Source organism: Salvelinus alpinus, chromosome 2 (assembly GCF_045679555.1).
Source record: "Salvelinus alpinus chromosome 2, SLU_Salpinus.1, whole genome shotgun sequence".
NCBI lineage: Eukaryota > Metazoa > Chordata > Actinopteri > Salmoniformes > Salmonidae > Salvelinus > Salvelinus alpinus.
Genome location: NC_092087.1, coordinates 38,108,946 through 38,136,612, shown reverse-complemented (window position 1 = coordinate 38,136,612; position 27,667 = coordinate 38,108,946). Strand labels below are relative to the sequence as shown.

Sequence of the window (27,667 nt, the reverse complement as noted above, 5' to 3'; positions counted from 1 at the left end):
GGGGATTTATGACACCATTTAATCACTGGGATAAGCTCCAAATTGTTGTGAACATTTAAAAATATATATCATTGTAATTAGGTGGGGCAAGAGTTTATATGGAAAGCACTTTAAACACTTGGGGCTGGTTTTATTGAGCCAAGCTAATCATTGATACAGCATATTGTATAAACAAAATAGTGAAGAACAAAAACAAACACTTTAAAGTGAAATATATAAATTATAATTCAAGATAAATAGCACAATAACATTACACTGTACATTTGTGTTGTTACAAAAATACATACTTTATATTGACATATATTGACTTTATATTGACATATGTCAAACACTTTGATATGAGCATAAATTGATGTCTGGTTTGAGAGATCTCCGCACCCCTCTCTGTCTTCAATGTGACCGTCTAGGTTTATATCTGATGGCCAGGTCTCCTTCAGGCTGCAACATTCCAAACCCATAGCGACTGGTGTTCACCTCTGGCATCTGAGCCTCTGGATCACACAGCTCCAGTTCTAGATGAGACAGCACCAGGTACACAAACCTGAACACACAGAGAGAGACACAATAGGTAAGTTGTTGACATAATACATTACAAACGTGTCTAAACTGTAACATTTTCTATTTGCATATACCAGTTTTTGCATACCCCATTTGTATTTTCCTTTGGAATGGGATATTTGCATAGCAGTGAAATTCATCTCACTGGAACCCAATCTTGCATAGACACCTGGAGGAGTCTGCGTAGTCACAAACAGCTGCTAAGCCTTCCATCTCCCCAAATCAATTGTCTGTCCCAGAATTTAGTTTGTCCCTGACTCTGGTGAGGTGGGGACCTCTGACCCCCTCCGACTTCCTCTGCCCTCCCCTAACACCCACAGGGAACACTCAGACACTCACTGTCTGATTGAGCTGATAGCAAAGCGTTTTCCCACACAGCCATTGGTGCCCGCGCCCCATGGCATGGTGTAGTACTTGAGCCGTCTCCCTCCTTTAAAGAAGTCCTTCTTCACAGAGCCTTCCTGGTTGAGGAAGCGGTCATACTTGAATCTCTATGACACGAAACACAGGGAGGTAAAGCAGTGAATCCAGCTCATACTGACAAATGATGATCAAACATGACCGTTCCCTCACGCTTCCTGCAACACGCAACCATATCATATCACATGGCAATATTAGCCTATTATTTCAATTTCCCTGCATATTCCACTAATTGGATGGTACTGTAGGGTGGAGAAGGACAACAGAATGACACAGCCGTGTAACTAAATCCCTTCCCACGCCTATTAGCCGTGTTTGTTTGTGTTCCTGTGCCATACAGGCTAATCCTGTAGTGGTCCAGTGTTACGGGTTTAACCTTTTCTCCCTCTCCATCAGTAATCGAGGGGCACTTTAGAAACTGTGTAGGTGTGCTTCCTCCTTATGTAAACAAATGTCAATGATTATTACTGTACCTTATCTTCAACCTGTGCTATACAATTAATACAACTAGTGTTGTATAGGATAGACAACATGCGCAGATGGACTTGAAACTAATCTTTATTGTCCATTAATTAGGGAGCTATTCTTTGATAATGTGGGAGGGACAAGTGACATCCATACCTGTGGTTCCTGGTGGATCTCAGGGTCCATCTGAGGGCTAATGAATGGGAACAGGCACACTCTGTCCCCACTCCTGAGTTTGTACTCCTGCCCATCGGCCATGTGCAGGGTCTTTGCCTGCACTACCTCTCTGGTAATGAAGGGGGCAGCACTGAGCCTCAGCGTCTCCTCTAAGGCACTGTCTGGGATTGGGAGGGCAAAGAAAAGAAGAAGATGAACACTAATGTACACAGACTCATTAGGCATATCAAATCAAATTGTATTGGTCACATACACATATTTAGCAGATGTTATTGCGGGTGTAGCGAAACGCTTGGGGTTTTGTAGGGGTTATGTCCTCATAATAGATTCACCAAGGTCATTCTTATTTGATGACTCCCTGCAGAGGAGTTACACATTAAAAAGGGCTAGTCAGGTTACTATATTCAGGTTAGTGTCATTATTTGCACTAGAGGTTAGACCACCTGTTGATGGTGACATGGGAGCCATTAGCTAATTGAGAGCATCTTTCATAGTCTGAGCAGGTGGATCTGCCCTGGTCTTTTAGTCATTGAGCTCATTAGGGTCTCAGGGAAAGACTGTGTGGCCACTCGCCTGGGAACAGTTTGTATGTGTGTGTGTGTTGTATGTGTCTCTCTTTTCAATTTTCCTCTCCCCCTCTCAGCACCTCTCCATCTCTTTTTCCCCCTCCCCTCTCTCTTTCATGATTTTAAACAGAAATACCCTGTTCATTAGGGTACATGTGCCCATAGGGATGAAGCTCCTTGTCTTTGTGCAGATGACCCATGAAACAAGAAACCCTCACCAAACACAGGTGTGTGCTGTAGCCTGTCCAGTAGGGGACACTGTACTGAGTCCTGCCCTGAGATCTTGCTGAACTCCTTCTTCACCGCCCTCATGGCCTCAGGATTGGTCAACAGGAAACCCAAGAGCCAGAATGCAGCAGGTCCAACATTACCCTGGCCACAAATGAAGATTGATATGAAGGCAATGACAGTGAGTTCCCTCTCTGGTAGTTCACAGAGAGATTGTACAGGTAGCAATTATGTAATCGGAGAAGAGAACATTACACACTACATGACAGCTCTTATTATTTTCTCTCATAGTCGTGTAGTTCACACAAAGGGCAACCAACACTTGTCTGTACAGTTAAATCCTTTCCTGTCAGGAAGTAAGTGCTGTAATGGCTTACTTCAAAAGGAAATACATTAGACACCAAACAGATACTCAATATGGAGTGTTTGAGGGCACACTGGCCTGTCCATGGCCATCTCTCTGTGTTTGTACATGACTGGAAAGACCACTGAATTTACATTGCCTCCAGACCAAACAATGTTTCCTATGTAATAAACTGCACAATATACAATCTAGGAGTTGTATGCAATATAATACCACAAGGAGGAGACTGGGTTTGGTGAGGATATTGTTGGTAACACCTTTTGTTCTTTACTAAATTATTAGGGTTACTGAAAAAAAGGGAACTGAAAGATGGCAATCAAGAGTTACATGATGATGGTAGATCATGTGTCTGTGGGAAATGTTAGAGGCAGTTATCAGTTCTCAATGGGTGAAGTAATGTCTAAGCAGCAGGGTTGGGCTCATGGAATTGACCCCAACCCTGCTAAGCAGAGTGTACTCAGAATGTACTTGAAGACATCTTTGTGTTTACAGCCTACTTTTTCCATCTTGGGATTCCAAGGGTTCATTTCGCTGACATCATACACTTTTCTCTACATAAAGAGGCTACCAGTGCACTCTTGTGGTAAAGATGAGTATTAAACTCATGTCTGTCTTTCTGTTGTGAAATACTTATTAGAGCAGGAGGAGCAGACTGCAGTGTCACCCTGTGACAACAATTCTAGCACGGAAGAGAAACACAGCTTGAGACAATCCCACTGAGGCCATGTGTAGTTGAAGGCCACTGGGACTCGCAGTAGTCTAACATAGAGATAATATATCTGCCCTCTCTGAGATAACAACACTAAAATAAGGTCTAACTGTTCTGGGGGTTTTCCATACACTCCAGTGGTTGAGAATACAGCATTAGTATTCATCTTAAAGCACTGCACGGGCTCGTAATTATTTCTAGTCTTTCAAGAATAATCACTTATTATAAAACAATTCTACAATGGTTGGACAAGGCGTAAAAGGTGTGGCAGACAAACAGGCACAGTAGAATCAGAATTTGAGAGGCACACTGTGTTGAAAGCTGAATTTGACAAAGGGTAACCCTAACCAATCGAGACTAGCATCTGACGTTGGCATGTGAGCGTCTTTGTATTGGAACATTGTCATGTTTAAGATGGCTGCTAGCCAGAAGGGTGTGCTGCTAAATAACTTGGTGTCATTGTTGGCCCACCTCCAAAAAGCTATTGAATAGAAAGGAATTTTTCTATCTATGTGTGTAATGGAACAACAGGGATTTTCACCAATCATTCATGAGACCTGTTCAGAACAGCTTTAAATAGCTGGGCAGCCCTTGCTTTGTAACAATGACAGAACTCACAGGGAGGTGAGTTAGGGCATTGAATGTGACTGACCTGTGTGGCCCAGAGCTGCAGCAGCAGGGCTCTCCTCTGCGTCTCCTCGTCAGCTCCCTCCTCCTGCAGGAGGTGCCTGTAGCATCTCAGCCAGGTGCTGGACCCCGAGCCCTCACCCAGCCCCGCCGGGGCCAACAGCTCCCACAGACGCACCCGCACACTCTGGGCAGTCCTCTTCTCCTCTGACAGACAGACACCCATACAAAAACACACAGGCACAGACAGGTGAGTCAAGAGTAAACACACACACACACACACACACACACACACACACACACACACACACACACACACACACACACACACACACACACACACACACACACACACACACACACACACACACACACACACACACACACACACACACACACACACACACAGGTTAAACAGAGTTAATGTGATTAGTGCCGTGAAAAAGTATTTGCCCCCTTTCTGATTTTCTCTATTTTTACATAGTTTTACTGAATGTTATCAGATCATCAACCAAAACCAAATATTAAATAAAGGGAACCTGAGTGAACATATAACACAACATTTGGATACTTTTTACATTTATTTAATAAATAAAGTTATGCAGGAGGAAACCTGGCACCATCCCTACGGTGAAGCATGGTGGTGGCAGCATCATGCTGTGGGGATGTTTTTCAGCAGCAGGGACTGGGAGACTAGTCAGAATCGAGGAAAAGATGAACGGAGCAAAGTACAGAGATAGATCCTTGATGAAAACCTGCTCCAGAGTGCTCAGGGCCTCAGACTGGTGCGAAGGTTCACCTTCCAACAGGACAACGACCCTAAGCACACAGCCAAGACAACGCAGGAGTGGCTTCGGGACAAGTCTCTGAATGTCCTTGAGTGGCCCAGGCAGAGCCCAGATTTGATCCTGATCGAACATCTTTGGAGAGACCTGAAAATAGCTGTGCAGCGACACTCCCCATCCAACCTCGCAGAGCTTGAGAGGATCTGCAGAGAAAAAATGGGAGAAACTCCCCAAATACAGGTGCGCCAAGCTTGTAGCATCATACCCAAGAAGACTCGAGGCTGTAATCGCTGCTAAAAGGTGCTTCAACAAAGTACTGAGTATAGGGTATGAATACTTATGTAATTGTGATATTTCAGTATTTAATTAATACATTTGCTAAAATTTTTAATTGTCTTTATCGGGTAGTGTGTGTAAATTGATGAGGGGGAAAAAAACGATTTAATCAATTTTAGAATAAGGCTAACGTTAAAAAAATGTGGGAAAAGTCAAGGGGTCGGAATACTTTCCGAATGCACTGTATTTTACTAATGTAAATGAGCATGACATAAAGATGAAGCAATGAGTGAGTCATGTGACATGAAACATCAATGATATCCACATGCCATATGAATGGAAAGAGGTGACAGTAGTGACACGGGTGGGGCAGATACTATCAGAAACAGGAGATATGTGGTAGTAAGTCTGGAGGTAAAAACATATACAGTATGTATCGTGAGAGAAGAGTAAAATAAGAGATAAGCGGATGAAAGGGACAGGTGACAGTGAAATGGTGAGAGAAGACATAGGTGTGTCAGGTGACATCAGATAGAGCCTGTATGAAACAGGTGTGAGAGTGAGAGGAGACGACATAGCGACCATGAGTAATATGCCAGTGTGAATCGGAAATAGGATTCAAACATATGACCCGCTCAGATAAAATAATTCACTGCAGCGATCGCACCATGGCAACCAAGAAACAAACCTAAAGTCCTTTCACTGATGAGGTCACCACAGTGAGTCCATGGACAAATGACATATCACAAACAGCCAGACGACTCAATGATACAAAAAGCTGAGTCATATAAAGTGATAATAATACAGATTGAATTCTCCCTCTATTCAATCTTTATAATACATTCAAAATTAGGGTAAAACATTAAATCTATAATACCACATTCAAAATTATTTGAGCCCTAAGATCGGACACAATTACTCTTTATTTTTATCAACTCCCACATCCATCTGCCATTGTACTTTTACACAGATTTAAAACCTTGTGGTTCATAATGTTTCTTTCAGAGACCATGCTTCATTTAGTCACCTGGTTTTAGCGTGGTCCTCGCCATTTTGGTCAGGAGGTTGTCAAACGTCCGGTACTCCGCGTAAACGTCAATGGGGTCTGTTCTGTTACTTTTCTGCTCCCCTTCGAAATGTGTGAGGTACCCTGCCCTGAGGGAGAGAGAGTGGGTAGGTGAGTTTGTGGGTGTAAGGTAGAATGTTGTCTCCCTAGTCAGACAGGTTGCCTCCCACAATGTAACAATGTTCCGGCATGTTACCTGAGGTCTCAGATATACAAGACTAGGTGGTATGCCAAACAAACAGAGCTTGCTAGTTTAGGTAGCAATTACGCATAGGAAACCATGTCAAAGAGTAGTCATTACATTGATTGAAGTTGCCTTAAGTGATGGTTAAGATTCATTTCCTATCGATGTCCTCCCACTTAAGGTCAACAGGTACTCTTCCTGTGTTCCACTGCTCACCCACCTGATTAGTGTTCACAGCGTGGGCCTTTACTAGTATAAACTTCTCTCACGCGAAAAGTAGTAATGGTTACATTATCTGCTTCGCATTAGGACGCTGAGTGTTTAAATGACCAACTCAAACATCTCTGGCATCGCTATAAATAAAAAGCCTTCTACAGTGTGTAGGCGTGGAGAGTGCTACAGGAAGGGCTGCCTAGAAGCATAGTGTTTGTGTGAGGGAGGCTCAAATAAGCATGGGTGGCACTGCTCTTTCATTAGATGCCTCTTACGTGCCACTCAACATTCTTCTTGGTGTATTTACAAACAAAGTGGCTCGTGGAACGGGCTTGTGCGTAAACTGTTTATCCCAGGTGTTTGACGTAGGCCCTGGGGGACGTGTGGGTGAGTGAGTGAGTGAGTCAAGAGAGAAGAATAGTGTTGGACATTTTTTGTGTCCTCGGTGTCTCTGCAAATGCGTGACTACATGTAACGTGTTGAGTCCTGATTATTGTGTTAGGATGTTCTGTGACTGCTCTCAGGGAAGGGACTGATAGAAGAACAGAAAGAAGGGAACACATTGTTACTTTGGCCCAATGCCCAGAAACTGTGTATGCAAGGTCATTATCAGCTTAATTAGTACTTACTTAGTTCTGGGATCTACATGGAAGTTCTGGGAACTCCATTTAAGGATTTAGAGAATAGTAAGTGATTGAGTGGAATGATTTTTGTATGATTGACTAATTTACTGAAAAAGGGAAATTAGTTCGCAGAATGATTGAGGTATGAGTAAATTGTTAGAGTAATGTAAACTGATAAGGTAAAATTAAAAGTAGTAATGGGAAAATGGAACAGTAAAAGTATATATAAAGACCCAGATTGGGCACCAAAGAGACCCAGTAAAGTGATGGCAAAGAAATTTGGTAAGGGGCTACTGTGTCAGACAGAAGATTGGACAGCATGGACTGACCCTGCGAAAGATGCTGTGAAGTTTGAAGAAGAGGTGAGAGCAATCATTGCCATGTATAACCCCCCCACCTGTGAAAGTGAGGAAATGCCCTGTCGGTGTTTGAAGTTCAAGAGGAACCAGTGTAAGGTAGGTTGGAACAGTGATGCAACCAGAGCCAACCGTGCTGACCAACTCATTGCTGTGTTTGATAATGTAAAGACAACATACCCAAAAGCACACAGACTGGCAGAAATACATTCCACCATGATGAAGGCCGATGAGAGCTTTGAGGAATATCAGGAACGAATGGAGAATATCTTCCTCCACCACTCTGATCTGACACCTGACCAAGAATGATATGGCAGCCTGCTGTGCCATGCCGTGGTTACTAGCCTGCGACAAGACCTGAAGACAGCTGTGACCCATACATGCATTTGCTGGGAGACAAAGACCCTAGCTGATGTCAAACCTTAAATCACCCATGCAGAAAGACAGATTAAGTGAAAGAACTCCAAGACTGGAGCTAAACTACACGCTGCACAGTTTATGTTTTTCGCTGGAGGAAGAGGATACCGTGGAGTTGGAGGTCAAGGATGATGCTGAGAGAGGAATGGGAAGAGGGCGAGGAGTGCAAGGCGCCTCTGGAGGAAGAGACTGGAGCTGCTACAACTGTGGCAAGCCAGGACATTTAGCAAATAAAATTTAAATGTATACAACCGTGAAATGCTTATTTACAAGCCCTAAACCAACAATGCAGTTCAAGAAATAGAGTTAAGAAAATATTAACTAAATAAAAGGAACACAAAATAACAATAACAAGGCTATATACAGGGTGTACCGGTACTGAGTCAATGTGCAGGGGTACAGGTTAGTCAAGGTAATTTGTACATACAGGTAGGGGTAAAGTGACTATGCGTACATAATAAACAGTGAATAGCAGCAGTGTAATAACAAAGGGGGCACTACCCTCTGTAGCGCCTTACGTTCGGATGCCGGGCAATTGCCATACCAGGCGGTAATTCAACCGGTCTGGATGCTCTCGATGATGCAGTTGTAGGACTTTTTGAGGATCTGAAGACCCATGCCTCTCCTGAGGGGGAAAATGTGTTGTCATGCCCTCTTCACAACTGTCTTGGTGTGTTTAGACCATGATAGTTTGTTGGTGATGTGGACACCAATAAACTTGAAACTCTTGACTCGAGAGGGCCTGTTCGGCCCTCCTTTTCCTGTACTCCACGATCAGCTCCTTTGTCTTGCTCATATTGAGGGAGAAGTTGTTGTCCTGGCACCACACTGCCAGGTCTCTGACCTTTTCCCTATAGGCTGTCTCATCGTTGTCGGTGATCAGGCCTACTACTGTTGTGTCATCAGCAAACTTATTGATGGTGTTGGAGTCATGCTTGGCCACGCAGTCGTAGGTGAACAGGGAGTACAAGAGGGGACTAAGCACGCACCCCTGAGGGGCCCCCGTGTTGAGGATCAGCGTGGAAGATGGGTTGTTGCCTATCCTTACCACCTGGGGGCGGCCCGTCAGGAAGTCCACGATCCAGTTGTAGATGGAGGTGTTTAGTCCCAGGGTCCTTAGCTTCGTGATGAGCTTTGTGGGCACTATGGTGTTGAACGCTGAGCTGTAGTCAATGAATAGCATTCTCACATAGGTGTTCCTTTTGTCCAGGTGGGAAAGGGCAGTGTGGAGTGCGATTGAGATTGCATCATCTGTGAATCTGTTGGAGCGGTATGCGAATTGGAGTGGGTCTAAGGTTTTTGGGATGATGGCGTTGATGTGAGTCATGACCAGCCTTTCAAAGCATTTCATGGTTACCGATGTGACTGCTACGAGGTGGTAGTCATTTAGGCAGTTTACCTTCACTTTCTTGGGCACAGGGACTATGGTGGTCTGCTTGAAACATGTAGGTATTACACACTCAGTCAGGGAGAGGTTGAAAATGTCAATGAAGACACTTGAGTATTGGTCCACGCATGCTCTGAGTCTTTAGCTCGGTGCGGATGTTGTCTGTAGTACATGGCTTCTGGTTGGGATATGTACGTAAGGTCACTGTGGGGACGACGTCGTAAATGCACTTATTGACGAAGCCGGTGACTGAAATGTTATACTCCTCAATGCCATTAGATGAATCCCGGAACATATTCCAGTCTGTGCCAGCAAAACAGTCCTATAGCATACCATCCGCGTCATCTGACCAGTTCTGTATTGAGCGAGTCACTGGTACTTCCTGCTTTAGTTTTTGCTTGTAAGCAAGAATCAGGAGGATATAATTATGGTTAGATTTGCCAAATATTTTTTTTTACCGTCTGGTTGCACATGCGACATGCTGGTAGAAAGGATGTAAAACGGATTTAAGTTTGCCTCCATTAAAGTCCCTGCCACTGGGAGTGCCGCTTCTGGATGAGCATTTTCTTGTTTTCTTAGGGCCTTATACAGCTCGTTGAGTGCAGTCTTAGTGCCAGCATCGGTTTGTGGTGGTAAATAGATGGCTACGAATAATAGAGATGAAAACTCTCTTGGTAGATAGTGTGGTCTACAGCTTATCATGGGGTACTCTACCTCAGGCGAGCAATACCTCAAGACTTCTTTAAAATTAAACATTGCACACCAGCTGTTATTGACAAATAGACACACACTCCCGCCCCTCGTCTGACCAGACGTAGCTGCTCTGTCCTGCCGATGCATGAAAAACCCAGCCAGCTCTATATTATCCATGTTGTCGTTCATCCACAACTGTGAAACATAAGATATTACAGTTTTTAATGTCCCATTGGTAGGATTGTCTTAATTGTAGATCATCCAGTTTATTTTCCAGTGATTGCACATTGGCCAATAGGACGGATGGTAGTGGCAGTTAACCCACTCCCGACAAATTCTCACAAGGTACCACGATCTCCGCCCCCTGTATCTCAGTCTTTTCTTCATGTAAATGACAGGGATTTGGGCCTGGTCTCGGGGAAGCAGTATATCCTTCTCGTCGGACTCATTAAAGAGAAAATCTTTGTCCAGTTTGAGGTGAGCAATTGCTGTTCTGATGTCCAGAAGCTCTTTTCGGTCATAAGAGACTGTAGCAGCAACATTATGTACAAAATAAGTTACAATGTGAAAAAAAAGCACATTTGGTTATGAGACCGTAAAACGGCAGCCATCCCCTCCAGCACCATTATCTCAATGGGACTGTCCTGGTGATGGAGATGACCAGGGTGAATGGGAATGGCCAGGACTGCCTGAAGATGTAAGGGTTGGAAATCCCTTTGGTGGGAACAAACATAGGATGAGGTGGAAACAGAAGAACACTCTGATGATGAAGAACCACATGCTAGATGTTGAAACTTACCACATTGCTGAAAATCCCCTGATAGAAATTGAAATACTTGGCCAGAATATTCAATTCCTAGTAGACACTGGGGTTGCTATCTGCCCCTCTAAATAAAAAATCTGTACTCCTCCGACTGCCCTGTCAACCTCCTGGGAAGAGATCTGATGTGCAAGATAAATCTGACTGCTGCATGCACTGCTGAAGGCTTGTCCCTCCGTTCCCCTACAAATGAGATATACCCATGCATGTCCCAGTGTTATTATGCCTGGCATTTGAACGATCCTGAGGTGGAAGGTGAACTACGAGAGATCACTTACCTCTCCACACCACTGTGCATGGGAGGTCCCAGAACATGTTCACTGCACAGCAGCGGTCCGCTCGTGTGAAGAAGACCCTGAATATCAACAAAGATGGACAAAGCAGAAAAGCAGAATGGAAGTGACAATTGATGGAATATACTACGGTGAGGAATTTACAGGTGCCGGAGTTTTGCTGTCTGATGTACAGAGAGCACTGTATGAAGTAACAGGTGCTGTCCCACACTGTAGTATTAAAAAAAAATTGGGGGGGGAGAATGTAGCGATGTTGACCCTTGGATGAAGAGTGTGATGACAGCCACTGATTGGGTGGCCTGGGAAGGTGATGGGAAGTGGTCACCATCAACAGCAACCTTTTTCTCCTTTCTGGGCTACCACCCGAACGATACCAAAGAAATAACCTATTCCTACCGAGAATATGATGGTTGTGTCTCAAGATAACTCCCACATACTTTGGCTGGATGAAGTGCCAGAACAGCTCTGGGCTGTCTCCAAGATTGATATTGGGAAGATGAGAGGTGCCACCCCAGTGAAAGTTGTCCCGAAGAATAATCACAGACCATATAAAAATCAGTACCATCTCAGCAAAGAAGCAGAAATGGGTATTATTCCCATCCATGAGACCCTGGTTGAAAATGGGTCTTTGATCTCATGCCCAAATTATCTGTGTAACACCCCTATTCGACCTGTTAGGAAGCCATTTGGTGAATATAATTTTGTGCAAGATCTTAGAACAGTTAATGATGCTGTTCACGCAAGAGCACCCTTGGTGTTGAACACAGTTACTATTATTCCCCAAGTTCCCCCAGGCAGCTATTGTTTTTCGGTTATAGTTTTGGCTAATGCATTTGTCAGCATCCCTGTTGACCCTAGGTCACAGTATTGGTACTCTTTTCCGTTTCTTGGGGAAACAATTACTTGGACAGTGATGCCACAGGGCTACATTGAATCACCTGCCGTTTCTGCCCAGGAAATGGCGAGGAACCTGGAAGGTTGTATTGCCTCTGGATGTAGTACTGTGGTTGAATACGTTGATGACCTGTTGGTCTGTTCCCCATCTGAGGAAATATGTCACGAAGATACTAAAGGAATTGTTGATTTTCTTAGCTGAAAATGGTCAACGTTTTCCCCTCTAAGATGAAGTTATGTAGAAGTTCTGTTAAATATTTGGGTCATGACATTATTTTTGATGGTCACGCCCTCTCTAAAGATATTGCCTCAAGCCTAAAGTCCCTGCCTAAACCTGTTACTAAGCAGCACATGATGTCTCTGTTGGGAGTGGCTGGATACTGCCGCCCATGGTTGAAAGACTATGAGGAGACAGTACAGCCTCCTCAGGATTGTATTTCGAATCAAACTTTATTTGTCACATGCCAAGACATTCATGGCAGAAAGATGTAAATGTCTGAAGTGGTGGAATGGACCCCTGAGACTGAATTAGCCTTGATTAAGTTAAAGCAGGCTCTACTATTGACCCCCTGTTTAGGGTTTGCCTGACCACACCAAACCATTCCATATTTTTGTCTCTGAGAATCATGGGTTTATGTCTACTGTGTTGACACAGTACCAGGGAGTTGGCTTTAGGCATGTGGGATACTACTCTAAGCATGAAAATATGTACTGTGCTTAACCCATTGACCATTGAGATGGACTGTAGGAAGCAGAATAGGAAGCAGCCAGCTTGGCTGCACAAAGACGTTCCTCTTTTGAATTCAGGAACGACAAGGGTGAACCTTTAGTAGGCTATGCGGTTGTCACCGCTGTTCAAACTGTGGAAAGTGCTAGACTTCCCCCTCACTTGTCTGCTCATGCAGCAGAGTTATTTGGTTTAACCAGAGCATGTATGTTAAAGCTGATTGTGCAGCCAAGCTGGCTGCTTCCTATTCTGTTTCCCCTTTCTACAGATGGCAGCAGTTCCTGTTCCCATTAACCTCTTCTCTCCTAATAATGTTGTTGTTTTGCAGGCAGCAGCTGATGCGACTGAGATAAGGCGGTGGGCTGAACACTGCCACAAGGACACCTCAGGTGTATGGCTTGATGATTCTAATAGACCTGCCATGCCCCATTGTACTTTCCAATACCTTGTTAAATTGTCATGGTCAAGACCATGTGTCAAAAGGTGTTTGGAGAATTATTTTGTAAGAAATGTGTGATCTGTATGACTAATAATGTTGGATGCAGCATTTCAGTATCCTACGTGTCCAATCCCTGGCCAGAGGGCCCCTTTGAGCACTTGATGATGGACTTCATTGAGTTGACCCCTTGTGAGGGGAACAAGTATTGTTTGGTGATTGTTGACATATTTTCAAAATTGATTGAAGCTTTTCCTTTCAGGAGAGCTACAGCAGCAGCTGTGGCAAAGGCTCTTCTGAGAGAGATCATACATACCAAGGTGGGGTCTGCCGTCAAAAGTCTCCTTTGACAATAGTTGACATTTTGTGGATGAGATTGTTCACTCCCTGTCATAGGCTTTACAGATTGATTTGAGAAACCATTGTGCCTATCATCCTCAATCTGGGGATGCGGTAGAACGGAAAACCAAACCCTAAAAAAATTATTGATTAAACTGATTGGTGAAACAAGCCTGACATGGGTGAAGGTGCTTCCATTGGCACCGATGAGCATGAGAGGCAGATCCCACACAGTGACTGGTCTCTCTCCCCATGAGGTGCTGACACGGGAACCCATGAGAATGACTAACACGCCATTTCCTCAAAAGAGGTTGCCGTTGCAGGGAATGAAAGAAGACTTGGGAGCATACTGAGTCTCACTTAACAATGTTCTTAAGACTCTTCCCACAGGTGAAGGCTTCTCTGCCCAATCTATCAGGAGGAACTGAGCATTGTCAGTGCCCTGACGACTTCATGGTGTTGAAAGACTACAGAAGAAAGAGCTGTAAGGATCCTTGTTGGAGAGGACCATATCAGGTTTTGCTGACCACCCCGAACTGCGGTAAAATGGTAGCTGAGAGGGACACCTGGATTCATGTCTCGCACTGCAGACAAGTTCCTGCCCCTGAGGAGGATGGCGGGAGTCCCATCCCTTAGGCTGTGTGGCCTCCCTGGATCTGCACCATTGTGCTGATTGGAACCATTGATTGCCCTACAGTGACTGACCGTTCAGGTGAAGATGAAAGTCCCGAGCCAAAGGGACCACCGCAGACTCAGAGTAGTGGACCAGAAGGAGAAGTCAGCCAAAGGAAAACTGAAGTAAAAGGTCAAGATGAGGGAGGGAATCTGTTCCAAATGTCACCTCATAAAAGACTTCTTGTTGGGTATGTGGGTTGTGTCCTGTGGGAGTTGGTAAGGGTCTCCCATATGTAGGGGTTTCCTTGCAGGGGTAAACGTAACTATTCAACTGTCCTCAAAATTGTCATTGGCCAATGAATGAGGAAGTAAAAGCACCCCGTAAGGTGGCCCTGCAAAACTACTTATTGGCTGGTCAAGGGGGTACTTGTGCACTGATTGGCGACGAATACTGCACTTTTGTCCCAGATGTGTCACCAAATGTGACTGATCTTGCTAACTACATTGCCACAGTTACAAAGTCTCATTCTGGGAAATCAGAGTGGGTGTTTACTGGTTGGCTGAAAGGCCTCTTTGGAGCTTGGGGCTCCCAGATAGCTCAGTGGGTAATAGCTGGAATCTTTTGTTTGAAGTGTTTGATCATTTTGCTTTCTTGATGTAAGGCCTTTTGTACTTCCCTGGCAACTAGAATCTCAGCAACTATCATGTTCAATGCTACTAAAGAAGGTAATACTGATAACTTGCTGTCTCTCCAGGAACTCCCCTTTCCCCCTACAATTGATGATAATATACAAGAATGAGTTAGTATCCATGTTTGATAAAATACCTGAAGGTTTTAAGTTAGGTTGTTAAACAACAGCAACCTTATAATGTGAAGGGTAATGGGAAAAGTATTAAATATGAAGATGGATTTTTGTCTATTGTATGTAAGAATCAGTATTTACTAAATGCACTCCTGATGATAGACTGAATGTATGTTAAGAAGTAAAATACATTTTTGTTATCACATATGGTGATAAAAGGAGGGAGTGTAGTGGACATTTTTAGTGTCCTCTGTGTCTCTGCAAATGCATGTAGCATATTGAGTCCTGATTATTGTGTTAGGATGTTCTGTGACTGCTCTCAGGGAAGGGACTGATAGAAGAACAGAAAGGGACACATTGTTACTTTGGCCCAACGCCTAGAAACTGTGTGTGCAAGGTCATTATCAGATTATTGTACCCTGAGAGCAGAGACGCCTAGTTTGTGCATGAGTATAAAGAGTGCTAAAGGGAGAGCATCCCTTCAGAGCTTCTGACAAACTTGTACTTAGAGTATTAAGTTGGTTGTAACCTCTCCAGCCTTGATACTAAAGACCTGTTCATTTAACTTTAAATCCTTAGTGGTAATTTCCATGACAATTTGAACCCCTCCAAACATACCTGAAGAGAAGACTGTAACAGAAGCTGAAGAGCCCGTCCGTGTTCCAGTCAGTCTGGTTGTGACAGGGCCTCTGGGCTTGCAGCAGCAGGGACTGGAGATGGCAGTGCATAGTGCTGCTCAGGCAGGACAGGCTCTCCCCCTCAAAGTGCCTGAGGACACAAAGGTTTAAGTCAAGAAATTAAGGTCAAGAGAGAGGAACGTTCATCATCAAGACTAAACCTGTAATTCACTCCTACCTAAATAATGTGAAAAAACACCATAAAACACCTGTGGTCCTAGCATTAAGAAACACTATCCTATGTCTGTGTAGTAAACCTGTGTGGCAGGGTACAAAACACTGATACTGTGGATTCAAAATCCACTACACAGAGCCAGTGGTCTATGCACAGTATAGCCAGAAAGTAAGCACTATAGCACTGTAACCAACACAATGACGATATGGCTGAGATAGACTGAGGTAGTTCCACAACAGTGTCACGTTCATTGAAAGGATCGGACCAAGGCGCAGCGTGCTAGGAACTTAAAGAACCCCTCGACAACATTCCGCTGAAAAGGCAGCGCGGGAAATTCAAAAATATTTTTGGGAAATATGTAACTTTCACACATTAACAAGTCCAATACAGCAAATGAAAGATAAACATCTTGTTAATCTACCCATCGTGTCTGATTTCAAAAAGGCTTTACAGCGATAGCACAACATATGATTATGTTAGTTCAGAGCCAAGTAAAAAAAAAACACAGCCATTTTCCAGCCAAAGATAGGAGTCACAAAAAGCAGAAATATAGATAAAATGGATCACTAACCTTTGATGATCTTCATCAGATGACACTCATAGGACATCATGTTACACAATACATGTATGTTTTGCTCGATAATGTGCATATTTATATCCAAAAATCTCAGTTTACATTGGCGCGTTACGTGCAGTAACGTTTTGATTCCAAAACATCTGGTGATCTTGCAGATAGCCACAGAAATCCCAGAAATACTCATAATAAACATTGATAAAAGATACAAGTGTTATTCACAGAATTAAAGATAGACTTCTCCTTAATGTAACCGCTGTGTCAGATTTCAAAAAAACTTTACGGAAAAAGCATCATCTGAGTACGGTGCTCAGAGCCCAATCCAGCCAAAGAAATATCCGCCATGTTGGAGTCAACAGAAGTTAGAAATAACATGATAAATATTCACTTACCTTTGATGATCTTCATCAGAATGCACTCCCAGGAATCCCAGTTCGACAATAAATGACTGATTTGTTCCATAAAGTCCATCATTTATGTCCAAATAGCCACTAGTTGTTAGCGTGTTCAGCCCAGTAATCCATCTTCATGAGCACTAGGTCCAGACAAAAACTCGAAAAGTTCCGTTACAGGTCATAGAAACATATCAAACGATGTATCGAATTAATCTTTAGGATGTTCTTAACATAAATCATCAATAATGTTCCAACCGGAGAATTCCATCGTCTGTAGCAAAGCACTGGAACGAGAGCTAACTCTGTCAGGAGCGCGCGTCACGAGCCTGAGACACTCTGTCATACCACTGACTCATTCAGCTCCCATTCCCCCCTCCTTTATAGCAGAAGCCTGAAACAAGTTTCTAAAGACGGTTGACATCTAGTGGAAGCCTTAGGAAGTGCAACCCCATAGACACTGTGTATTCGGTAGGCCAAGCTTTGAAAAACTACAAACCTCAGATTTCCCACTTCCTGGTTGGATTTTTCTCAGGTTTTTGACTGCCATATGAGTTCTGTTATACTCACAGACATCATTCAAACAGTTTTAGAAACTTCAGAGTGTTTTTTATCCAATACTACTACTACTAATAATATGCATATATTAGCATCTGGGACAGAGTAGCAGGCAGTTTACTCTGGGCACACATTTCATGCAAAAGTGAAAAAGCTGCCCCCTATCCCAAACAGGTTTAAATAGTGAAACTTACAACAAAACAACAAAGAATCGAACAAACGTGCAGTATTGCAGTGCACAAGGCAACTATACAAAAACAAGATCCCACACCAGAAAGTGGGAAAAAGGGCTGCCTAAATATGATCCCCAATCACAGACAACGATAAACAGCTGTCTCTGATTGGGAGCCATATCAGGCCAACATAGACATACAAAAACCCCTAGACCTACAAAACCCCTAGACATACAAAAACCCTAGACATACAAAAAACTAGAGTACCCACCCTAGTCTCACCCTGACCTAACCAAAATATATAGAAAACAGAGATATCTAAGGTCAGGGCGTGACAAACAGTGCCCAGCAACAGCATGGTGGGAGGTGAGCACATTTGTTGTATGCACCAGGGGTTGGAACTGGTTCAGGGAACAGAACAGAAAACTGGAAAATAATGAAATTTTTCAAGGAACAGAAACTGAACCTGGAATGAAAGTGATCCATACTATTCCAGAACAGAACCGTTATTTTAAAAGCATGGGAACTAGTATACTCACAGACATCATTCAAACAGTTTTAGAAACTTCAGAGTGTTTTCTATCCAATAGTAATAATAATATGCATATATTAGCATCTGGGACAGAGTAGAAGGCAGTTCACTATGGGCACGCAATTCATCCAAAAGTGAAAATGCTGCCCCCTATATCAAAAAGTTAAAGAAAAAAATGAGCAAACACATTTGGTGTTTGGCATGTGGGAGAGTCCCCAAACATATGGAAGGAGGTACTCTGGTCAGATGAGACTAAAATTCAGCTTTTTTGGCCATCAAGGAAAACGCTATGTCTGGCGCAAACCCAGCACCTCTCATCACCCCGACAACACCATACCCACAGTGAAGCATGGTGGTGGCAGCATCATGCTGTGGGGATGTTTTTCATCAGCAGGGCTTGGGAAACTGGTCAGAATTGAAGGAATGATGAATGGCGCTAAATACAGGGAAATTCTTGAGGGAAACCTGTTTCAGTCATCCAGAGATTTGAGACTGGGCCGGAGGTTCACCTTCCGGCAGGACAATGACCCTAAGCATACTGCTAAAGCAAAAATTGAGTGGTTTAAGGGGAAACACTTAAATGTCTTGGAATGGCCTAGTCAAAGTGGTATGACTTAAAGGTTGTTGTACACTAGCGGAACCCATCCAACTTGAAGGAGCTGGAGCAGTTTTGCCTTGGAGAATTTGCAAAAATCCCAGTGGCTAGATGTGCCAAGCTTATAGAGACATACCCCAAGAGACTTGCAACTGTATTTGCTGCAAAAGGTGGCTCTACAAAGTATTGACTTTGGGGGGGTGAATAGTTATGCACACTCAAGTTCAGTTTTTTTGTCTTATTTCTTGTTTGTTGCATCTTCAAAGTGGTAGGCATGTTGTGTAAATTAAATGATACAAACCCCCCAAAAAGTCCATTTTAATTCCAGGTTGTAAGGCAACAAAATAGGAAGGGGGGTGAATAGTTTTGCAAGCCACTGTAGGTACTTACATTTTCCATGTATCCATCATGAGGTTGCTACAACCATAGCCTATGAACGAGTTTACAATGTAGGTGAACAGGTCAAAATATTTTTTTGTAATCAAGGTGACAGACAGTGACTGTCACGCCCTGACCTTAGAGATCCTTTTTAGGTCTCTATTTTGGTTTGGTCAGGGCGTGAGTTGGGGTGGGCATTCTATGTTTTTGTTCTATGTTTTCTATTTCTATGTGTTTGGCCGGGTGTGGTTCTCAATCAGAGGCAGCTGTCTATCGTTGTTTTTGATTGAGAACCATACTTAGGTAGCCTTTTCCCACCTGTGTTTTGTGGGTAGTTGTTTTCTACTTTGTGTCTGCACCAGACAGAACTGTTTCGCTTTCGTTCTCCTGTTTGTTGTTTTTGTTCGATATGTTTTTTTTTATTAAATCATGAACACTTTAAACGCTGCACCTTGGTCCACTCTTCCTTCAGCCATCGAGAACCGTTACAGTGACACATTCAGTACTGCCTTGTACACTCTTGCCTGCATCTAGCTGATCTAGGGTGTAATCATTAATCCAACAGTTGCAAATGTGATTTTCTATTGGACGAATTTATGTATGTTTATCCCCGTTTTGTTCCCTTTGCTTCCATTTAAGAAACATTTTACAACAGAATTGGCTGATTGAATACACCTCTGATCACACGCAAACAGAGTTCACTTTCATAGCAGCCACATTAAAACAGCATGATCACTTTGCTCATTGTATATATATATATATATATATATATTTGCTTCTCACAACTATCTACACGCTCTCCTCCTCTCAACTTTTCCCTTCGCTTGTGGACTCCAGTGCACAACACATCAGCTGTCTGACCAGGCAAAAAAACCTTTCCAAGCCAAACCTTCATATCATGACCGCTAACTGCTACACACAGCCTACATCGTTGTCACGTCATAGTCAACATAGCTACTAGAACTAACGCGTTAGTAAACCCACTACAATCATGCACTACAGTGTAAAGTCAGAAAGCAGTTACACCGGTGGGCCCCGATGGCAATAAATTAATAAAACTTAAAGCCAGCTAGCTAACATAGCATCCCTTTCTGTTTGAGCCGGGTGTTTGAGTAGGCTAAACTAGCTAGCTGCATTCGCTAGATAAGTGAAAGTTTAAAAAAAAATAGGGCCAAATATAGCTAGCCAAATCTCTCTCGCAAGAGATTAATTTGTTCAAAACTGTTCAACTATTGTCTTTCTCTCTCTCTTTGAGTCAACTACTCACAACATGTTATGCACTGCAGTGCTAGCTAGCTGTAGCTTATGCTTTCAGTACTATATTCATTCTCTGATCTTCTGATTGGGTGGATAACATGTCAGTTCATGCTGCAAGAGCTCTGATACTGTAGGTTGGAGGACGTTCTCCGGAAGTTGTCATAATTACTGTGCAAATCTATGGAAGGGGGTGAGAACCATATGCCTCCTAGGTTTTGTATTGAAGTCAATGGACCCAGAGAATGACAAAAGCTAGCTGTCCTCAGGCTACACCATTGTGCTACCCTACAGAGTGCTGCTGATGCTACTGTAGACCTTCATTGCAAAACAGTGTGTTTTAATCAATTATTTGGTGACGTGAATATATTTAGTACAGTTTTATCAAAAAAGGATAACTTTTTTAATATTTCACTATTTTATTTTTATGAAATTCACTGAGGAGAATGGTCCTTCCCTTCTTCCTCTGAGGAGCCTCCATCTGGTGTACACATATGTTGCAGATGTTATCGCGGGTGTAACGAAATGCTTATGTTCCTAGCTCCAACAGTGCAGTAATAACCAACAAGAAAAGTTGACTAGGAGCTAGGAACAGAGCGTCCATGCCTGTTGTCGCGATCTTGCTTACCAACTTATGCTGATGGTAGTGATATCTGTGATGGTTGATGTAGTATTCCCTGGTCCCAGACACCTCTCTGTCTCAGGGAGGGAAACATTTTGATTTAGACTACGGTGGAGCCAGGCAGCAACTTTACACACACACAGTTGTGTATTATACCTGTGTAAGGATCCAGTTATTGGCTGGATAATGCTGTCCTCAATTGTCTTATTTAAAACATGTCATTTTGAACTCTGACCATATCAATAGGCATGTGGAGCTGTTTTTGGGCTGGCCCACATAAAAGAGCGAGTGACACTGTGCTAGGGATAACGATAGGGACGTACTGTTTCATCATGGCCTTCTCTACAGCAGGGTTGTGATGGGGGAGCTGCAGGCTAAAGATCCTGTCCATGAGAACCTGTGCATAGCGTGTGAAGTCCAGGGACACAGAGTCCTCTATCACAGCATCATAAGAGCTGGGGTCCAGCAGCACTGTCACATAACGTCCAGCCACACGCACCTACACACACAGACACAGACACAGACACAGACACACAATTAATAAGGGTGACACAAACAAACACTCACCCTGAATGGTGAAGAATTGAATCTACTGTAGATGTATTCGAGAATTAAGGCAAGAACAGATGATCAGGTTAAGGTACATTTACGTAGATGATATTGAGGATAGTGTTTTATATCCTCCTGAGACCCCAAAAAAGTGTTTGGGGTGAAAAGAAAACATTACTAAGATTGAGATTTTGTAAAATATTGTTATTTATCTTTTATTGTAAGTGCAAAATTGTTATCTGTAACGGTCATTAGGACGTAAATATGAAAACATTTAACATTACAGTCAATGGGTAAAGTAGGTGAAAAACATAGTTGCGGCATCCGGTTGTCCACTACAGAGGATATTTCTTTATAAGCTCTTATTTAATGTGAAAAAAAATATTACACAGTACTGACAACTCACTTAACTATTCCTGAGATATTCACTTACTAGAAAACAAGTTGAATATCAAAGTCGCAAAAATAATAATTACACACTTCTTTTCAAATTTCTATAAAATGTTCTAATTTTGACAGCAGCCATTTTTTTAGGAACCATGTGATATCATTGAAAAGCCCAGAATGTCATCTCAAAGGGACAACAGGAATTGATGTCCACTAGAGAACAAACATTTATTGCTGGGTGTCCGGAGGATATCGCCACTCTTACCGTGAAGATATCGCCATGCTTCACCTTCATACGGGTTAGGAACTTGGCAGCATCTCTTCCAAACTCAAGGGCATGGCCTAACCATGGAATAACTCCTTTATCTAAAGGTGGCTCTTTCTCTGACCTGTATAGAAAATAACAGAATACAATTAATTTTGAACAGCTAATATTCATACCTATATTTGTTCATATCAACATTACTGATTGCACATATTTTGTATTTTAATATAGTGACTGTACCCATACATCAATTGAATCAATATTTGCATGCCTGGCTCTTATCAGTACATTGTGTAACACAGCTGTGTGTAAAATATATACAGCTTTTCCAGGAAGTTTTAAAACCAGAACTCTCCCAGTAACATTTAGAATAGAACAAGGCCATCAGTTCCTCACAACCAAGGATACAGCAACAGGGATGAAAACAGATGTGCCTTCATGAACCTTTGATACAAAATCTTTGAGACACGCAAGTTTACATTTAACTGGCCAGCAGAAATAGTCCTTAAATCGACAGAAGTTTCAAAGCCTGGCTGTTTAACCAAACTCCAAACACAGCGTTGAGTGGGAGGATAAATTGTTATTTAACAGGCCACTAAACTAACAGATTAAGTAATGTTGTTTACTTCTTATAGTAAATCCCTTGGTTTTTGGTTAAACTCAGAATTATCTAAATTGTGCCTCTCAAAAATGATTGACAGGCGACAGCTCATTTAAATATATCGCTCAATACAACTATGATATTATCAAGATCTATTTAGATTATTTTAGGTTTATGGTAAATACTACTTTATGGTGGGTTAGTTTATGATAGGTAGGCAATACATATATTAATAAGTAGGCTACGCAAATATGCGCACAGGTGAAAACAAGTTTGAAAAGGCTACAATACAGTTTTATACAAAAAGCATGCATGCTATGTTCAATGTATGCATTGCAAAAGTAGAAATTAGCTCGAATAAAACAGTGATTTTAGAAAAGGGTACTCACCTAGAGCGTTTCGAAACAAGTATGAATAAGATCAGGATGCCCTGGACAATCAAAAGTATCGTCCAAATCATAGCTCGTAGTCTTGACAGAATTACATGCACTTTGGTGCGCAGCAGTGAAAACGTATGAATAATTTAAGACGACAGGGTCCACCTGATATAGTGCTGTTTTATGTCATCCGATGACGGCGTTCCAGGGTGTTCCCCGACCTCACCCTGCATGTTTCCTCATCCATCTTCCTATCCGCAAGAGCTCACGTAGGACGCCTTAAAAGCCAATTTATGCTTGATCCGAAATTGTGGACGGAGGGTGTGACGCAATTGCAGAGTTTCTGGAGGCATGCAGAGGCCAAATCAAGCTCTGTAGCGCATTGCTGCGCGCCTCTCAAATGTAACAATGTGGAGGGCTCAGTATAGCTCCACATTGAGATTATTGGTTGACAGTAGGTGTGGGCGGGAGGTCCTGTATAAACACAAACTCACTTCCTTGACAATAGCTCTGCAAAGCGCCAAAAGTATGTTTGCTCTGACTTCTGCGGACGCCGCATGCAGTAAATGCTGTATGGCCACTGAAGATGACAATTGACCATGCAGAGCCTTTTAGTGTGCAGTTCACTAAAGCTTGGTTATTTTTGAATTACTCTTTTTACTGACTGAGAGTCACGACTCCTTCATTTTAAAGCCAGGCGCCATATGGATGGTGTGAAGCAATTGCGGAGCCTCCGGAGGCATGCATAGGCCACATTGAGCTCTGTACAATGGCGAGGACTCTGTATAGCTCTGCATTGACACAAACTCACTTCCTTGACAACTTCCTTCACAACAGCTCTGCTCAGCGAAGCACAATAAATATAAATGTCCTGACTTAAAGCCAATTTATGCTTGACCCATTGTTTTTTTGCTCAGAAAACTTGGGGGGCCAAATAAAACCACCCCCGTTGGCCTGCGGGCCACCAGTTGGGGAACCCTGGCCTATGGTGAACGACATGTGAATGAGAGGCTCATAGAATCATTACTCTCTTGAGTTTTCAGTTCATCGTTTGCCAGTAGGGGGGTCCTGCGTGCTCTGGGCATTACTGACTCAAATGAATGAAAAGATCAGAGTCAGTAAAAAGAGCGGAACTTCCCATCACTAGTAGGACTATGACTAGATCTATTTTCAGATACATCTATGCCTAAACAAAACCAACCAACAAACCCACGTTTGATTGTATCAGATTAGGTTTAATAAAATCAATACAGAATGATTACATTCCACTGATGAAGTGTCATCATGGATAGCCTCAATAAATTACACTGTTTACTAACATGTTATTCAAGTCAACATTATTAAACTGATATTTCAATCAAGTAATAATTAATGTTCCTAGTCAGTCATATTTAGATAAAGCTTGCATGAGAACATAGTCACTTCTATTTCAATTCCGGATATGATACGATCATGGTGATGTGTGAAACTCCCAAACTTAAAATAAGGTAGACTTGTCACACTATCAATGGTGTATCTGTTTTGCAACAGCAGCAAACATAACAGAGGGGTTTACTACAAAGCAGGATCAATGAGTTAGCCAGCTAACTTCGTAAACATCCAGAAATAACTGTTGATTTTCTGATTCAACAAGACAGCTAAAGTTCTATGAGTTTTTGATTGAGTCAATTAGACCATGCCAATTTCAAGCTTATCTTTTCAGAATTTCAGAATATTTAGGCAAGTTGGCTGACTAACGCCTTGATCTTGCTTTGTATACCTCTCTGATGTAAAGATGAGACACCTTTGTCATTGTTTATGCAGCTGGGTGATACATAAGTGTGTGCAGTCTGTGTCATGAAAAAAGTCCATTATATCAACAATAAAGGGGAAATCTGCAGTCGCTTCATCCATTTTTGGACTTCTGAATTAAATAAATGTCCCCATTGATTCTTGAAGAATATAACTTATGACTCAAGAGCTTAGTTCAACTGTCGTACCCCATCAGAAGCCAAAATATAAGCTTGGAGTAAATGTAAACAAACACAATAGCCTAAAAACATGGTTAAAACTATAATGTGTATTTCATGGATTGTCAGTCCTTGCATCTATAGCTCTGTCTCCAGCACTACCCCTCAGCTTTGTCCAGAAACCGGGACGGAGAGGATGCTTTATTATTGTTTCAAATAATGATTGTCGCTTTAAATAGAAACTGCCTCTAAAAAGCAACTTCTGGTTTTGAAAATGTCATATGTGGCATTGATATGTGTCCGAAACATTTATTCTAGTGTCAAAATTGACTACAAAGTGTAATTTGGCTCATTTGAGTCATTCAGTCTCATCCGAAACTGAGACTTGCGAGATGATAGGAAACAATGGTATATCATGGAATGATGCGTACCATAACAGTTTTCCATGTGTTGGATTTATTTTAATCCTGCCCTCATGCCCCCAGCACCCAAGTAATCATAAATTCAGAGAACAGCTGCACAGACCCCAATCGTAATGCCCTCCGTCAATTTGGTTTGACATTTGATATCCCTACGGGGCTAGTTATGGATTTTTTATTTCACCTTTATTTAACCAGGTAGGCCAGCTGAACAAGTTCTCATTTACAACTGCGACCTGCAGTGCGACAATAAACAACAACACAGAGTTACACGTGGGATAAACAAAAGTACAGTCAATAACACAATAGAAAAATCTATATATAATGTGTGCAAATGGAGTAAGGAGGTAAGGCAATAAATAGGCCATAGTAGCAAAGTAATTACAATTTAGCAAATTAACACCGGAGTGATAGATGTGCAGATGATGATGTACAAGTAGAAATACTGGTGTGCAAAAGAGCAACAAAAAAAGTTAATAAAAACAACATGGGGATGAGGTAGGTAGTTGGATGGGCTATTTACAGATGGGCTGTGTACATCTGCAGCGATCGGTAAGGTGCTCAGATAGCTGACGCTTAAAGTTAGTGGGGAGATATAGGTCACCAACTTCAGCGATTTTTGCAATTCGTTCCAGTCAATGGCAGCAATTACACAATGTACATGGGACAATATTTTAAAAGGTCAATAGTTCCAGATTTCAATGACTTATAAACCTCCAACTATACATTTTAGAAATGTATATACAAAAATATTTAAAGCGTTGAATGCGATACTAATATTTTCTCCAATTTACATTGTGCAATTTATTGACGGTCCCTAACTATCCTCAGAGATAGGCTATCCAAAGTTAAACCAACTTTGCCACGGTCTCACACCAGCCGGCTGTCATGCTGTCAATTAACTTCTGGGGCACATCCTGACTGATGGCAGCCCATTTTTGCATAATCAATGCTTGGTTTGTCAGAATTTGTGGATTTTTGTTTGTCCACCCACCTGTTGAGGATTGACCACAAGTTCTCAATGGGATTAAAGTCTTGGGAGTTTCCTGGCAATGGACCCAAAATATCTATGTTTTGTTCCCCGAGCCACTTAGTTATCACTTTGCCTTATGGCAAGGTGCTCCATCATGCTGGAAAAGGCATTGTTCGTCACCAAACTGTTCCTGGATGGTTGGGAGAAGTTGCTCTCGGAGGATGTGTTGGTACCATTCTTTATTCACGGCTGTGTTCTTAGGCAAAATCGTGAGTGAGCCCACTCCCTTGGCTGAGAAGCAACCCCACACATGAATGGTCTCAGGATGCTTTACTGTTGGCATGGCACAGGACTGATGGTAGCGCTCACATTGTCTTCTCCGGACAAGCTTTTTCCGGATGCCCCAAACAACCGGAAAGGGGATTCATCAGAGAAAATTACTTTATCCCAGTCCTCAACAGTCCAATCCCTGTACCTTTTGCAGAATATCAGTCTGTCCCTGATGTTTTTCCTGAAGAGAAGTGGCTTCTTTGATGCCCTTCTTGACACCAGGCCATCCTCCAAAAGTCTTCGCCTCACTGTGCATGCAGATGCACTCACACCTGCCTGTTGCCATTCCTGAGCAAGCTCTGTACTGGTGGTGCCCCAATCCTGCAGCTGAATCAACTTTAGGAGACGGTCCTGGCGCTTGTTGGACTTTCTTGGGCGCCCTGAAGCCTTCTTCACAACAATTGAACCGCTCTCCTTGAAGTTCTAGATAATCCGATAAATGGTTGATTTAGGTGCAATCTTACTGGCAGCATTATCCTTGCCTGTGAAGCCTTTTTGTGCAAAGCAATGATGACGGCACATATTTCCTTGCAGGTAACCATGATTGACAGAGGAAGAACAATGATTCCAAGCACCACCCTCCTTTTGAAGCTTCCAGTCTGTTATTCAAACTCAATCAGCATGACAGAATGATCTCCAGCCTTGTCCTCGTCAACACTCATACCTGTGTTAACGAGAGAATCACTGACATAATGTCAGCTGGTCCTTTTGTGGCAGGACTGAAATGCAGTGGATTTTTTTTTTTTTTTTAGGATTCAGTTTATTTGCATGGCAATTCATCGGATCACTATTCATAACATTCTGGAGTATATGCAAATTGCCATCATACAAACTGAGGCAGCAGAC

General features: G+C 42.6%; 1 protein-coding gene across 2 annotated transcripts; it reads right to left on the bottom strand.

Moving 5' to 3' along the window:
- On the bottom strand, positions 1–23,432 carry LOC139560184 (prostacyclin synthase-like). 2 transcript variants are annotated; one of them, XM_071376736.1, is made up of 10 exons: positions 23,163–23,421; positions 22,173–22,296; positions 21,295–21,470; positions 15,660–15,809; positions 6,203–6,330; positions 4,140–4,321; positions 2,405–2,558; positions 1,600–1,781; positions 898–1,049; positions 1–541 (listed from the first exon to the last, which is right to left on the bottom strand). In XM_071376736.1, exons 1-10 carry the CDS (start codon positions 23,231–23,233, stop codon positions 391–393), a joined length of 1,470 nt encoding a protein of 489 aa, XP_071232837.1. In that variant the 5' UTR covers positions 23,234–23,421; the 3' UTR covers positions 1–390. The 2 variants fall into 2 exon arrangements, with proteins under 2 accessions (XP_071232837.1, XP_071232847.1); XM_071376746.1 differs by lacking the exon at positions 898–1,049 and having other exon boundaries at positions 23,163–23,432.
- Between the last annotated feature and the right edge of the window lie 4,235 nt (positions 23,433–27,667).

What these genes read in the sequence shown, in the direction of transcription:
- LOC139560184 (XM_071376736.1), bottom strand. Translation starts at nt 23,233, where the DNA reads ATGATTTGGACGATACTTTTGATTGTCCAGGGCATCCTGATCTTATTC. An exon ending in TGTTACAGTCTTCTCTTCAG is followed by an intron (nt 6,331 to 15,659) that starts GTATGTTTGGAG and finishes TCTCTCCCTCAG; the next exon opens with GGCAGGGTACCTCACACATT. An exon ending in TGCAGCTCTGGGCCACACAG is followed by an intron (nt 2,559 to 4,139) that starts GTCAGTCACATT and finishes ATTTGTGGCCAG; the next exon opens with GGTAATGTTGGACCTGCTGC.